The sequence below is a fragment of the Sinohyriopsis cumingii genome, chromosome 1, assembly GCF_028554795.1.
Source record: "Sinohyriopsis cumingii isolate HCF-2022 chromosome 1, ASM2855479v2, whole genome shotgun sequence".
NCBI lineage: Eukaryota > Metazoa > Mollusca > Bivalvia > Unionida > Unionidae > Sinohyriopsis > Sinohyriopsis cumingii.
The window spans coordinates 158,571,342-158,585,624 of record NC_142961.1 but is presented as its reverse complement, the minus strand read 5'-3'; the positions used below and the strand labels follow the sequence as shown (position 1 = coordinate 158,585,624).

At 33.6% G+C, this 14,283-nt stretch overlaps 1 protein-coding gene across 2 annotated transcripts in view; it reads left to right on the top strand.

Moving 5' to 3' along the window:
- LOC149808224 (uncharacterized) overlaps positions 1-14,283 on the top strand; it is an 80,578-nt gene continuing 66,295 nt past the window's right edge. Inside the window, exons 1-3 of one of the 2 annotated variants that reach the window (XM_089975109.1) lie at positions 1-188; positions 6,744-6,960; positions 10,655-10,962. In XM_089975109.1, the coding sequence (XP_089831235.1) occupies positions 12-188; positions 6,744-6,960; positions 10,655-10,962 (702 nt within the window). In that variant the 5' untranslated portion in view covers positions 1-11. Of the gene's footprint in view, positions 189-6,743; positions 6,961-10,654; positions 10,963-14,283 lie in introns of those variants that run through there. The other variant, XM_089975118.1, reaches the window with a different exon arrangement.

Genomic DNA, 14,283 nt, shown 5'->3' with positions numbered 1-14,283 from the left:
CAACAACAACGATGGAGGTTTTGGGAGTTGTTGAAGACGAAGAGGAGTATATCGACGGGCTTAATTTACCACAAGCCGGAAAGAAAGCGAAAGAACATGATATTGATATAAAAAGAGTAAAAAGCGTGGACGAAATTAGGTTTCTATTGAAGTACAAATTGCTTTGCCAGGACAAACCTCGAGAAAATGTAAGGGAGCTAAAAGTTTAGCATTGCCCTGAACGCTGTATTATCGCAGTAGTTAATGTTCTCATCGGTACACATTAAAACTGTTTTGCTGCTTATTTATAATTTTTAAAGTTTAAAAGACTTTCCCTCTTTCTATTTCTATAAAAAAATCGTTGTCAATAGAAGATCGTAAATGTAAATAAAACGGCATATGTGCTTAGTCCTACAATGTAAGACGTAGTTATGTAAGGGGTGCATAGAAACACCGAAACGCCGGAACGCAATAGAAACACCGAAACGCTCTTCAATTATATCGTATATACCAAAGTGTATATTGGTTGTAAATGTATAATTCATATCTGTGACATTTAATATTAGTTATATAATAAATTAATATATACTTTCTTTTCTTTTGATACAACATCAAATTAAAAAGAAGCTGGAAACTGCGCATTTCGGAGACGGTTCGTAAAGGAACAAAATTTAATATTAACATCGTGTATTGCAATTTATACACGAGTTTAATGCTTTAGCTATTAATAATAAACACATTAATATTGATTTCTTAAGTTGATTATTATATTGTGGTTATTAATAATTACATTTTTCTTATTATATATATATATATATATATATATATATATATAGAGAGAGAGAGAGAGAGAGAGAGAGAGAGAGAGTGTTAGTTGGAATATGAAAATGCTTTGTTAGATTTATGAGAAAGTATCCTTATCATGAATATTTTATTAAACACTAATAGTGTCCAACAAAACCTACATATTAAAAAGCATGTCTTCCACGTGCTACAAGAAATGACTGTTTCATAAATCCTATTATTATGTTCACTTTCTTCCACTAATCACGGAAATTCAACCTTTAAAAATCAGCCAGCAATCATTCTTGCCTTTCTGCATTTAAATAAAGATTATTTAGCCAGTACCCATTGGAGTTCAATAAACTATCATACGAATTTAATCCGCTAATAATGCGGACTTGTACTGCACATCGTTTTACTCAAATACACTTGAATATACTCAAAAAATGTATCCATTAAGTATATCTTTGGTGGTATGTTTTTTTCTTCAGTAATTGATGAATATAAATCGGCCACTTTCCCTGTTGTAGACCCTTAGTGTCATTTGAATTCTGGTCCTACTAAACACCGTTAGACAAAGTCTGTATAATTTTTTATTATTTGTATATATTTGCATGCATCTATACATTTATGTAAAGAAATTGATGTTCGTTACGCTTAATGTAAAAAAGTAGTGAATTGAAATTATACATCTTTTTTTACATTATACATTTTTATTACAACTGTGCAAAAATTAACTATTAAAGAAATTTGACGGGAACTACGCAGCATTAAAACATCAACCATCTTATAGAAAGCGGGTCGTGTGTGGACGGTTTAATGGACAGGGATGTTGCCATTGTTGAGTCTACTGGACAGTATGCTACATTACATACTAGCCCCATTATATGATCGGTCTTTTCTTTCGGTCCATGATTTCAATGGTAGTAAGGTTGACTTTTAATATTAAAAATGAGTCTTTGAGTGTGATTGAGTGTAACTCAATATATTTGAGTGTATTGGAATGAAAAGACACACACGGCCTCCTATACATTATTATAAAAATAATGAAAATGCAATGAAAATAGTGTTATTATTTATGTTGATTGATTTTTTTTATAAGAATATAGTTTAATTTTGTTTATTGCTTGAATTAAAGAAGCAGTTGTTGATAACTTCGTTTGAGGAAAATATTTTCTTGTACAAATGGAGACCATAACTTGTAATGCAAACTACAGTTTGAAACTTAACTTCATTGAAAACATTTACTAAAATGAAGACTAATAACATAGTAAATAAAATTATTTAAATCTTCTTACCTTGATAAAGCCGCTCCTGCATCAAAGTCATCACCTTCAAATTCACCGGATTTGCAGAGGAATTGTAGTGATTTTAAAGACCAAGATTTTAGTTCTTGTTGAGACATATCAATACATCTCCTATGGTACCATGTACAACAATCTGAGCACTGAATGATATCATGGTCACATTCCAATTTACACTTGCCACAGGGAAATTCAGCCATCTATCTTGATTCACTAATGAACATAGCCAACTTACCAAAGATTTACGGAATTTAAACACTTTTATATGAAGAAACATGCCATTGTCATCAATTCATATTCAGAAATAGCACATACATGTGCCCCGATTGCAAAGTAAACATGCCAATAGGGCCATATTATCCCCTGCAATTGCATCTGGATATGCCTGCATATCAGGACACTGGAAATGTGTTTGGGAGAGGTGATTAGTGTAAAGAAAAGACCGGTACCAAAAAGAAAATAGCGTAGGTTACTGAATATGAGAAAGTTAAAAGAAGGCAAATACTAATTGTGAAAGAAAACATTTGAAGTAAAGTGAATCATTAGTATCTCAGTTATAAATTTATAAAAACTCTGGTTCAGCAGGCCTTAATCATTTTGGCCTTTTGTGCTTACGAATACCAAATGGTCATTGATTGCGTTTATTAGGAAAATGTATTGATTGCTGTATAGTAACTATGAATTTTATAATCAAAACTTAATGAATAATGTAAATAATTCAACGATGTTCATTTTTAGTGCATTATAAATGTAAACAATAATAATCTGCACACCTTTATTCATAATTTCCAAGTCGGCGTTTCTCTAGTGTAGATCAAAAAATGTACAAAAAAGCTGGGTAGGCAAGAATGTTGAAACAGTGTTACAACTCGAGATTAAATATGTGGCTATCAGAAAGTCTCATAAGATCAGAAGCTTTTATTGGATATTCAAAAAATAAAACAATCACATGCAGATCTTAAATTACATGCATAAAGACAAGTCCAATTATGGAATTGAGAACTGTTAACGAAATGTAACATCTGTAAGAAAACTACATGAAAGCAATCGAACTTTCTTTCTACTGTTGGTCCAAAAACCATAATGTGAGATCTATGAATAATGTGCATTCATCAGACAGCATACATTTTCTCTGTGCAAAAAAACTCATTTAGACAGGTTTGATATTTTAAACACCAGTTATTTATGTTGAAACAATATGGCCAAGTGTTCATCATATAAGTAAGTAATTAAAGGTATTTATTTTCAGTATCCACATCTTTAGATGACATGTGAAATTTTTTCAGTACAAACAGTAATTAGAAAGATACATAAATTATCCATGTAGAAGTTACTCAAAATATCAGAAAACTGAAAATAATAGTTCATTAAATGATATATGGATTTGAAATAAAAGTATAAACGATGATGGATAAAACATTATGAGTGAAGGGAAGAAAGCGGCACAAGTATCACATATCTCAAGTTTACCGATTATTGCTTTGGGTAGTTCAGTCAGGAGTGTCTCAGTAATCGCTACAAAAAATGTTAAAATCATATGACACATCAAGCTGTGTTGAGACTGGATGCATGTGAAAGCGATGCAATTGCAGACTTGTATTCGCATCTCAAATGGGATTATCAGATTGTTGTTACGTAATAAATACTAATTATACAAACAATAGGTAAAGGAAGTTTGAAATTCACAATGTGATCGCTGATTCTTTCCTGGTACCGACACTGCAATCTGTATAATCTGCAAAGCTCTGATGTTTTTGCTATTTGTGGTTCACTGGAATCTTAGTGTAAATCTTCACTGACCAGTGCTTCATTTTTTGCAGCTTAATGTTTTGGCAGTATATGCAAATAATGCCATTGACAAAGAAGTGAATACATGTGGGTATTGACGAAAAGCTGTCATGAAAGGAACACTGCTTGTACTTTTTATTATTATTATCATTGAACAATTGATATGGAAATTGTAACCACTCTGAATCACGGGACCAAAAATTGTTTGTGATGTAAATTCCAAAATAAATACAGGAATGATTTGACATGCCATTTTTGCATCTTTGTATTTAGATCACTAAAATAATTGTTCGCGCATATTTCTTGATAGTTACACTTACACTGTATGGCTATTTAAATTGCTGATTTTCACGAAGTTCATTCAGCCCGGCATTATTAAAAAATCATTACTAATATATATTTATTAGTAATAGATTAAGTATTAAACTTATGTAAAAATTGTATTAGACACTATTAATAGTAAATGTTATTTTGTTTATAAAAATTGTCGCAAATTTCACAATTTCCAGCTATGGTATATACGATAATGCGTTTCGATGTTTCTATTGCCTTCTGGCGTTCCGTCATTTCGGTGCATTCCGGTGTTTCTATGCACTAACATGTAAGACTGTGATGCTGATATTTATGTTGCGGGTGTCAAGGTCTTACAGCCTAACTAATGGTGCTGTGTAGCGTGTTTTGATGTCGACTAACATCATTACGAAAGTCATATTTTCAGGAATATTTCAAACAACTGACAACTAAAATAAGGACACTTTTCTACACAGTAAAGTCATAATGTTTTAGTCAGACTTTACTTACTCTGATGTCTTTTCTCTAATATATTCAAATTCTCAAAAAAATGGACCTACTTTCAAGTTTCGTTGGCCTACATTCCAGTTGGCTGGAAAGCAATGAAAGCTGGGAATGCCAAAATTGGGTTAAATTTAAATATCATTCTTTAACGAAACGAATAAAAAATATATTTTGCCTATTAGAACTGTAAGCAATGGTTTGTTTCGTTCAAAAAACTTAACCCCAATATGTACCTACTTGAACTTGCTTTGGCATTCCTCGACTACTGTTGCATTGCAACAAATTCAGATGTATGTCAACGGAATATGAAAATGCATCCATCTGCTAGTATCATATTTTCATTCCACCAGGATAAAGACAGCACAATAAGTATATTAATTACACATAAATTAGTGGAAGTTTGTCGATATTGGCTACCAAGTGTTTGAGATGTTCCTGAAACTTTGATTACTCATTCCGATGTCAACAACATCGGAACACGCTATACAAGGCTGTTATTTGGATAGTAAGACATAGCACCTAAACAAAATCAAATAAGGTTGTCTATTTTTTTTGCCACTGCTAGTGGATTAAGTACTGTCTATTATTTTTCTTTGTCCCTTTGAAATTGTGTTCCCAAGAATTTAAAGGACAAGGGGACACAATGCCCCCTGTCCCTGTGACCCTATATGCAACACTGACATTAAGAATTTTGATCTTATCCTGGGGGTAGGGCTTAGCATATATATGTATGTGAACTGGAACTAGATATGGCCATCCCTTGGATACTGCAGAAATATCTAGGATACCCTGTAGCCATTGATACAGTTGCATGGCAAGAAAAATTAAATTCATATTTGTGAATATTCAGTGAAACTCTGGACTGAGGTTAAGAGGTCAATTTGGAAGATGGCCAAAAATGTTAATATTTTTGGTTTCAGATGGTCAGTGTATGTGTTTTTTATGATCATCATAAAGCGTATACATTTGCTGTCATAATCAAGCACTCATCACTGGACTTATTAATAGTAATTCCTATTGTCTTTCATTGGTTTTCCTTTAATTAAAAATGTCACTACATAATGAGGGATCGATTATATATCAATGAACCCTTACACACGCTACATAATCGATGAATGCTGATTGCATAATGGTTTTAAGTCTATAATTGGGAAGTAATCAAGGTGATTTGAACTGAAAATGGCTTAATTGTGGGTTGGTCACAATGGGGATGATTGAATTACATCTAAAATAATATAAAATAATCTGGGCTGCAAAAAGTAGTTGTAGTTATAGTGTGGCATCGTTTTAGATTTTACTATACTTCAGGAAAGCAAATGCTAATCTGTCATCATAGTATTATATCACAGTGCTTAGAATTATATAGTTGTCATTTATGAGGATTTGTGCATGTTATTTCAGTTGTATTTTATGTAGTCGATGTCATCAGGGGAGATTAGCTTACAAGATAAGTCCATCTGCAAACTGTCTAATGTATAATGTACCAGTAGATTTGGGTCTCTGCCCTTTGTTAGGAGTAATCAGTTGGACAAATATGGCAGACTCTGATTTGCAGGATCATGAAAATGTAGGAGGATTGTGAAAGGGATGATTGTACATGCAACTCGGGGAAACAGCTTCTAATCCACTTCCCTGTCCATCCTTATATAAAAATCAACGATTTGTCTGTCATTATTTGACCCATCCTTATATATGAATCCACAGTTTGTCTGTCATTATTTGACCCATCCTTATATATGAATTCACAGTTTGACAGTCATTATTTAACCCATCCTTATATATGAATTCACAGTTTGACAGTCATTATTTGACCCATCCTTATATATGAATTCACAGTTTGACAGTCATTATTTGACCCATCCTTATATATGAATTCACAGTTTGACAGTCATTATTTGACCCATCCTTATATATGAATTCACAGTTTGACAGTCATTATTTGACCCATCCTTATATATGAATTCACAATTAGTCTGTCGTTATTTGACCCATCCTTATATATGAATTCAGTTTGACAGTCATTATAACTAATATTACTCACTTCACGTTAAAATGTTGCCAATCTAAAAAGCTCTTTAAAATATTCTTTTTCAGATCGAGATAACTTTGTCAAGATTTGCTGAAGTTAATAAGCAGACTAGTAATGGTCTCTGTGATATTTTTGAAGACACACAGAGGAAAGCAGAGAAGCTGGTTATAATGAAAGATCCAGTAGTGGAGGAAATAAATATTAACATTCCAAACTTCTGTGAGCAGATACAACAACACAGGGAGCGTCTGAAACATTCTAAATGTCCCATCTTAGTCCTAGGTCCTGCATTTATTTTGTGTAATGTACACTTAGCTATATATATATATATATATATATATATATTAAAGACCCAGATCTACTGCTACAGAACATCCTAGTAGATAGGGATCAATACTATATGTTGTATTATTGGTTTCAAACAAATGGCATAGACCCTATAATCTGGTTGTCTTATAATTTTTTTTTGACACACTGAAAAGATCAAAATATTAGAAAAGCTACCCCCCCACCAGACTAGGGTTCCAGAAACAAAAATCTTGACCACACTTATCACTGCATAAGATAAATTGTGTATTGATTACATGGATTAAAACAAATTTCATATTTGCTTATATCATTAAGATCTCGGACACATTCAGTAGTGAGTGAGATTTCTCCTTATTAATGGGGTTTAACAACTTCATTTCTGATCATTGCTTTTATCAGAATTGGTAAATAAGGTTGTATCATTGAGACATATATTGATTTATTATAAGCGAAATCTACACATAAAAAAGAGGTGATCTTACATATGATTGGCTGGCTTTCTTTACACTTCAGGGTCTGTATTTCTGACCTGATCTTAATTGCCAGGTAGCTTATATCATCAGGATGTTGGATAATTGTTATTTTGTGTGAAAATATATGCATTGATTTTGCATCAGATATGCTGAGCTTTGTACCATGCTACAAACTGTATGGACTGCTCCGGTGGCCTGGTGGTTAGAATGTCGTATCAGAGACATCTAAAAATGGTATTTACAGCTGCCTCACAAGGTGCTCAGCATTAAGAGGCTAGTGTTAGGACTTATTGGCTTTGTGTCAGGATAATATTACTGGGTGGGATATGATCCTACATGTCTGTGGCATGATGCCCCAGTGCTAGACATAACTATAAACTCCCACACTGCAGACATAGCGATATGACTGATTCTTTTTAAAGCTACGTTAAAAATCCAAATCATACACACACACACTCACTATCAGACTTAGTAAATTATAAAAACAAGGTTTATATATTAGTAAGGTATTTAATGACTTTGATTATGAGCAAGAGACATTATATCAGGATATAGCAAAATAAGTAAATTCAACATCATCAAATAAAGAACAGGACATTATATATGGGGTCCCTCATGTGTCCATGATTGGGCAACTTCTTTTCTCATTTAGCTCACCTCTGTGAAGTAGATTTATACTATATTATTATATGCTCATTTTTTTCCATGTTAACTTTACATTGTCAGAATTGTGCAGTATTACCCGATATTGAACCCACGCACCAATACACTTATAGCATTCACGTTCATAAAGGAACTACTTTCTACTGTAAACAAACAATGGATGCAGACGCCAGCACTTTTGATTTGTAAATAAATCATGTACACTCATGTAGAGGCGCTTTACGTTGTGGTTGTTTAAATTTGTTTCTGAATGAACTCAAACAGATGTTTTGTGGACTGCCAAATACCAGCTGCTTTGGCACATTCCACGTTGATACAAAGTTTCGGATTTAGGCTAGCTACAGTAAGTATATAACAGATGCAAGATAAGGTCCTTACAAATAATATACAAGTGACAAGTCATATATTGTCTTCTTTAGCTGGTGATAAGAATGGCAAAAAAAATGTACTTACAGTTTTACATCCTGAATTTCCTCAAAATGTACTTTCTTTGTTCTACAAATCCGAATTACATGAGCCATGTCATTGGTTCTCAGTCTGGATTATACCTTTTGAAATTGTACTGTAATTTCGATGATAAGTGCAATTACATCCTCCTTACTGCACTCAAAATGAAATAAGCATTAAATTCCATAGCGTCTTTTTGATAATTGCAATTGAAAGACTTCATGTTTTTCCCACATTATGATTTCAGACATTCAATGACAGAAACAGAAACACATTTGCAGATGTCAACATGCTTCTCCCTAGCTTCTTCACTCCAGTGTATTTCATGTCGAACTGTCACATACAAATCCAGTCCATAATCACAAAATTTCCAAGAATTGAGAAAAATACCAAAATCTATTCATTCCAGATCAAATGGAAAAGTTGTTGCAATGCATATTCATTCACAATATGACTCCAAATTTCAATTTTAACTAGACACGCCTTTTTCTTTCGAAAGTTATGTCGAGCATGCGACTAAGTTCAAATTTATCTGGGCGGAGTTATGTGTGCAGTAATAAAGTTGTGTAATGATAAATATGCGCTTGTATATTTAGTTTGGAATACGGCATACATTCATTTACGTTGTTTCTTGTAGTGTATTTTGTTTATATAATTAAGCCTTAGGTAGAATAAAAAAATGAGCATATAATAAAAAGGTTACTGCATTTGTATGGGAAAATATGATCTCGTTTTGTCAGGAGGATATACTGCACTCCTAAGGTTGTGCAGTATTCCATCCAAAAAACTTGTTCATATTTTCCCATACAAATGCAGTAACCTATAAGTACTACCCCCAGCATCGTTATCAACACATTTACTATCATACACACATTCAGCCTCAATGAATGTCAACCATTCTTTCTTCTTAGGTCATAGGCAACAGTTTATGATGGATTTCATATCACCTACCCTATGGGTAGATGGTTGAGGGGGATAATTTTGCACATGTACATAATTTATAAACTTTTGCATTTAGCTCAAGGTTTTTACCCTTTTATATCAATATATTGTGAATCAGGAATCATGAACTGTGATGAGTACTACACCCTTGTCACAAAAGTGAGTTGCTGTCACCAATATTTATAAAACTTGGTGAGTGGATGCATCTTGAGGAATCATTCAGACATATCAGTAGTTTACCTTGTCCCATAGTTTATGCTTTAATGACTTAGCTTATTTTTGTGTTTTAAGTTTGTTTCTCGAGCTGTGTTCATGCAAAAATCATCAACTAGATGATTTTATGCATATCCATTAGTAACACAAATACAATGAAAGAAGGTCACAGTGACCTATATTTAACATTTTACTGATTTTAGTGTGTGTGTGTTTCACGTGTGAACAAATATTTGTTTGCACTTGTAAATACATACTGATATCACGAGATTCATGAAACTTGGTGTAACCATTGATGACAAACTATCATGGTGTGAACATCAGTAAATGCATGGCTGCTCAGTTATGTGAATATCGGCTTAATGAATCTTAGTATTTTAGTTAAGTTCTCAATTAAATTTCACCCCACCAACACCCAAGAATTGAACAATACAAAAAGTGTTTTCTTATTCACGAGTGTTCTCTAATCACCCTTTCTTTAAAGTCAACTCTTTGGCTAAACAGTTTTAAGAGTGCATTGTGTTCTTTGCTGTTATATAACATAACATAATGCTCAGTCAAGGTAGAAAAAAAGAAGAAAAAAGAAATAGCAATAACTCTGCCTTTCTGTTGTGTGTGTGTGTTACCAAACAATTAGTATACATGTTGTATATGTTGTAAATACTGTAAATTAACTATTAGGGGGTCACAAGGAGAGATTAGCATTTATTGAATGCTGAATATGTTACCTTCATTAAATAAAGTTATTGTCATTGATGTTATTATTATTATTATTATAAAGTTTTGGAGATAATTTGCTTCAGCTGTGTTATTTCAATACTGCATAAGCCTGCTTAGTGACATGAGCAATTGCTAAATTATGTTAGCCAGAGGAGCAGTTCCATGCCCACTTCAGCCTCTTGTTTAACCTTTCTTTTTGTACCTTATAGGAGAGACTGGAGCTGGAAAGAGTTCTTTCATCAACCTGCTTCTGGGACAAAACATTCTACCTTGCTCCCTTTTGAGCAACACCCACATTATTTGTCAAATTATGTACAATTCTGGAGCAAATCAAGCCTACGCATTTATTCATTCTGCAGGAAGTTCTGATCCAATGAAGGTGGTACAAGAAGTAGATGATGTAAATATGGACGCTTTCTGCTCAAAGCTGGCTGATTTTATTGAGTCTATTGATACGAATACTGGAAAACCAATATACAATAAAGCGGACATTTATCTGAATAATGATCTCTTAAAGGTATGTATTTTTTATAGCTCTAATGGTCATAGACCAGAAGAACTTATGGGATAGTGTGTTGTCTGTCTGTCTGTCTGTTGGCACAAGTTTGTTATTGCTACTTCTCCTAAATTATTTGGAGAATTGCATTGAAACTTTACACACATATTCATCCCATGCTTTTGTTGGCCCTTTTTGTAATTGGTGCTGCTCAGGCATCTGATGTTGCTGGTACTGCAGCCATCTTGAAAATCATGTTATCATTACTCCTTATGAATGGTCTTTTCACTAAAAGACATTTTCTGCTGAAATTTTTTCTGATCTGACACCCAGTCTGACCACCATGGTGGCCATCTTGAAAATCTTGTTATTATTGAAAGTCATATTGAATCAGACATGATTTTAACCAGAAGACTTCTTTTGATGTCTGTTTGGGCCTTGATAAAATGGTAACAAACTGATGTCTTATATGGCCACCATAGGTGATATCTTGAAATTCTTTTTGCTATTGATGAATGGATGATGAAATCAGTATTGGGTTTTCATTTGAAGACTTTTTCTGAAGTCTAGTTTGTTCAGAATGAAAATGGTGCTGCTTCCGCAATCATTATGGCTGCCAATGTGAATGGATGGTTGTATCAACATGGGGCTTTTGCTAAGACATCTTATGATGTCTAGTTGGTTTATTTACAAATGGTACCACTCATACATGCAATATCATACATACCAACCATTACTCATTTGGCATAATCATTATGCCTGTATATGGATTTTGTTTTTTCGTTATATTTAAAAAATTAAGCAATAAAATTTGTTTGTCATTCTTGTTGTCATCTCTTTAATCTCACACATATAAATTTGAGAATATTCTAAAAAAAGAAGACGGCTGCATTTGAATTGTGTAAGAGTACTTTTGTCCGTTGTAGATTTTCATCTACTTTCATTATTAACTATTTATAGCAGCTGTATATGAAATTTCCAAGAACACAGATGGGTTCATCGGGTTGAAAACAAGTTCATTATATTTTGATAATATATCTAGTTACTGAACCAGTATATATTTTAAAAAAATGGTGCCAGATGTTAAGCTAAACAGGATTTATCAATGTGACTGATAGATGTCATTTGACTGAAAAATGTTTGAAGATAGATTTTTAAACTTCAAAACATGTGGGTCAGAAAAAGGACATATCAGTACAGTAGTCCCCCTCTTGAACGGCCCCTGACCAGCGGCCACCCGCTCCTTACGGCCAGAATCCGTTGGCACCGATGAGTTTGTGTTTAAAAGTATCCCTCGCGAAAGGCCACCCAGCTAACACTACCAGCGGCCAGCTTAATAGTGCAATAATATAGAATTTATCCCTCAGAAGTGGCCGCATTTTATTTGAATATGTATCCAGAACCATTATTTTATTCATAACGTGTGTTAAGTAATCCGATTTCTGTTTCCCAATGTCAGGTTTTTGTTACTGAAAGAAGTGTTGAATAAAGTACGTGTACGAGTAAGGTTAATATTATATCATTTACACCTCACGAGAAGCCAAATGTATTCCATAAAAACCAAGAAAGATTCAAATTTTAATCCATACAAAAGGGTAAGTACACGTAATCCAATTAGCCTAACTGCTGTGTTGTCATAAGATGTCCGGTTTAGTCACTCTGATAATTGTTAAGATTACAATTATTGAACAGTAGTAACGGCTGAGAAGTGGCAGTATCGATGTACAATACCCAAGTCAGCAGGAAAATGGTTTGATAGCCTTTATGGCTTCCCTTAGTAAGATGTTGAGCTTGTTCACTTTGATAATTAGTGGCTATTACTACTGATAATAATTGTCAAAATTACGAATCCTAACGGCTGCAAGGTCAAATCTGCGTGATGTTAATGGTACATATTGAAGCCGTTTTGGCTTCTCTCACTTAGTGTAAAGAAATATATAAAAACAATAGGGTACCAGACTGCGACTAACAAATCGCATGACAGGATTACTTCCTTTAAAAACACACGGCAATTTGTTTAGATGCATACAAAATTGTTTTATCAGTATTGTAGTTGGCAACATGAATAACTTACTGCAAAAAGATCAACATGTCATCGAGGAAAAGAATAATTCTCAGCTTAGAAGAGAAAGTGAAAGTAATTCAACTGACGGGTGGGGGTGTCGAGGATCCTTGCAGAAAACTAATGTCGGGAAGACTCGGATAAACAGTATCGTGAAAGATAATGAAACAATTCTGCAGAAGTGGGAAGGTGAAATGGATGGAGAAGGGAAGATTGTTTGAGCCAGGAGACGTTTGTATCCTGATTTGAATGACAAGAAAAAGCGACAGTTTTGTCAGTTGAATTGGGATATGACGACTTTACCGCAAGTAATGGATGGTTGCACATATTTCAAGTGTGACACAGTATTAAGTGTTCTGTCATTAGTGGAGAATCAGCTGATGTTAATAATGAAGTTGTCGAAGATTGGAACAAAAGACTAAATGATATATGCAGGGGATATGACAGCAAGGATATTTATGATTGTGACGAGACTGGTTTGTTTTTTAGACTGTTACCAACAAAGTGACATGATGTGATCTGTAACATAATTATAAAGACAGTTTTAAAAATATATCAATGGTTATTCATAGCATTCTTTTGAAAATGAAGACACAGTTTGTTTTACATTTATTTCACAACATGCGTGTAATTTTTTTAAATGAAAATATTAAATGTTTTAGAATTAAATGTACTTGTGACTTTCTTCATATGTATTTACTATTTGCATTTGGACCAGCCAGGCACCAAAGAACTCTTCTGATTAAAACCCAATGTCAGTATGACCATCCACTGAAGAAAAGTATCAAATTAAAACAATTTGAAGACACCAGATCAGCACCATTTTAATTTAGGACACCCTCATTATAAGGCCACTTCCCTGCTGCATTAGGGGTGACCTTATAAGAGGTGGACTACTGTAGTGCTTTTCAAATTTAAAAAGAAAAAATATTATTGCTATGTAATACAATACTCATATTGAGTACATAGTCATTGCGACTAAGAATTTTAAGCAGGTTCAGGTTCAGGTTAGTAGCAAAAGGTTTCCAGTAATTATGGCATGTAATGTAGGTTGCACTTTTGGTACTCAGATTACACTTCTCTGACACTTTATGTATTAGTAACAATTATGCTTACACCATTCAGTGGGTTGGCATGTATGCAGTATGACCACCACATCTTCAATACCTTGTTATCACTATTTCTCCTGAAAGACTTCTTACGATGTCTAGTTGGTCCTAAATATAAATTGTGCCAGTCACGCTTCCAGTATGGCTGTAATAACGGCCATCTAGAGAATC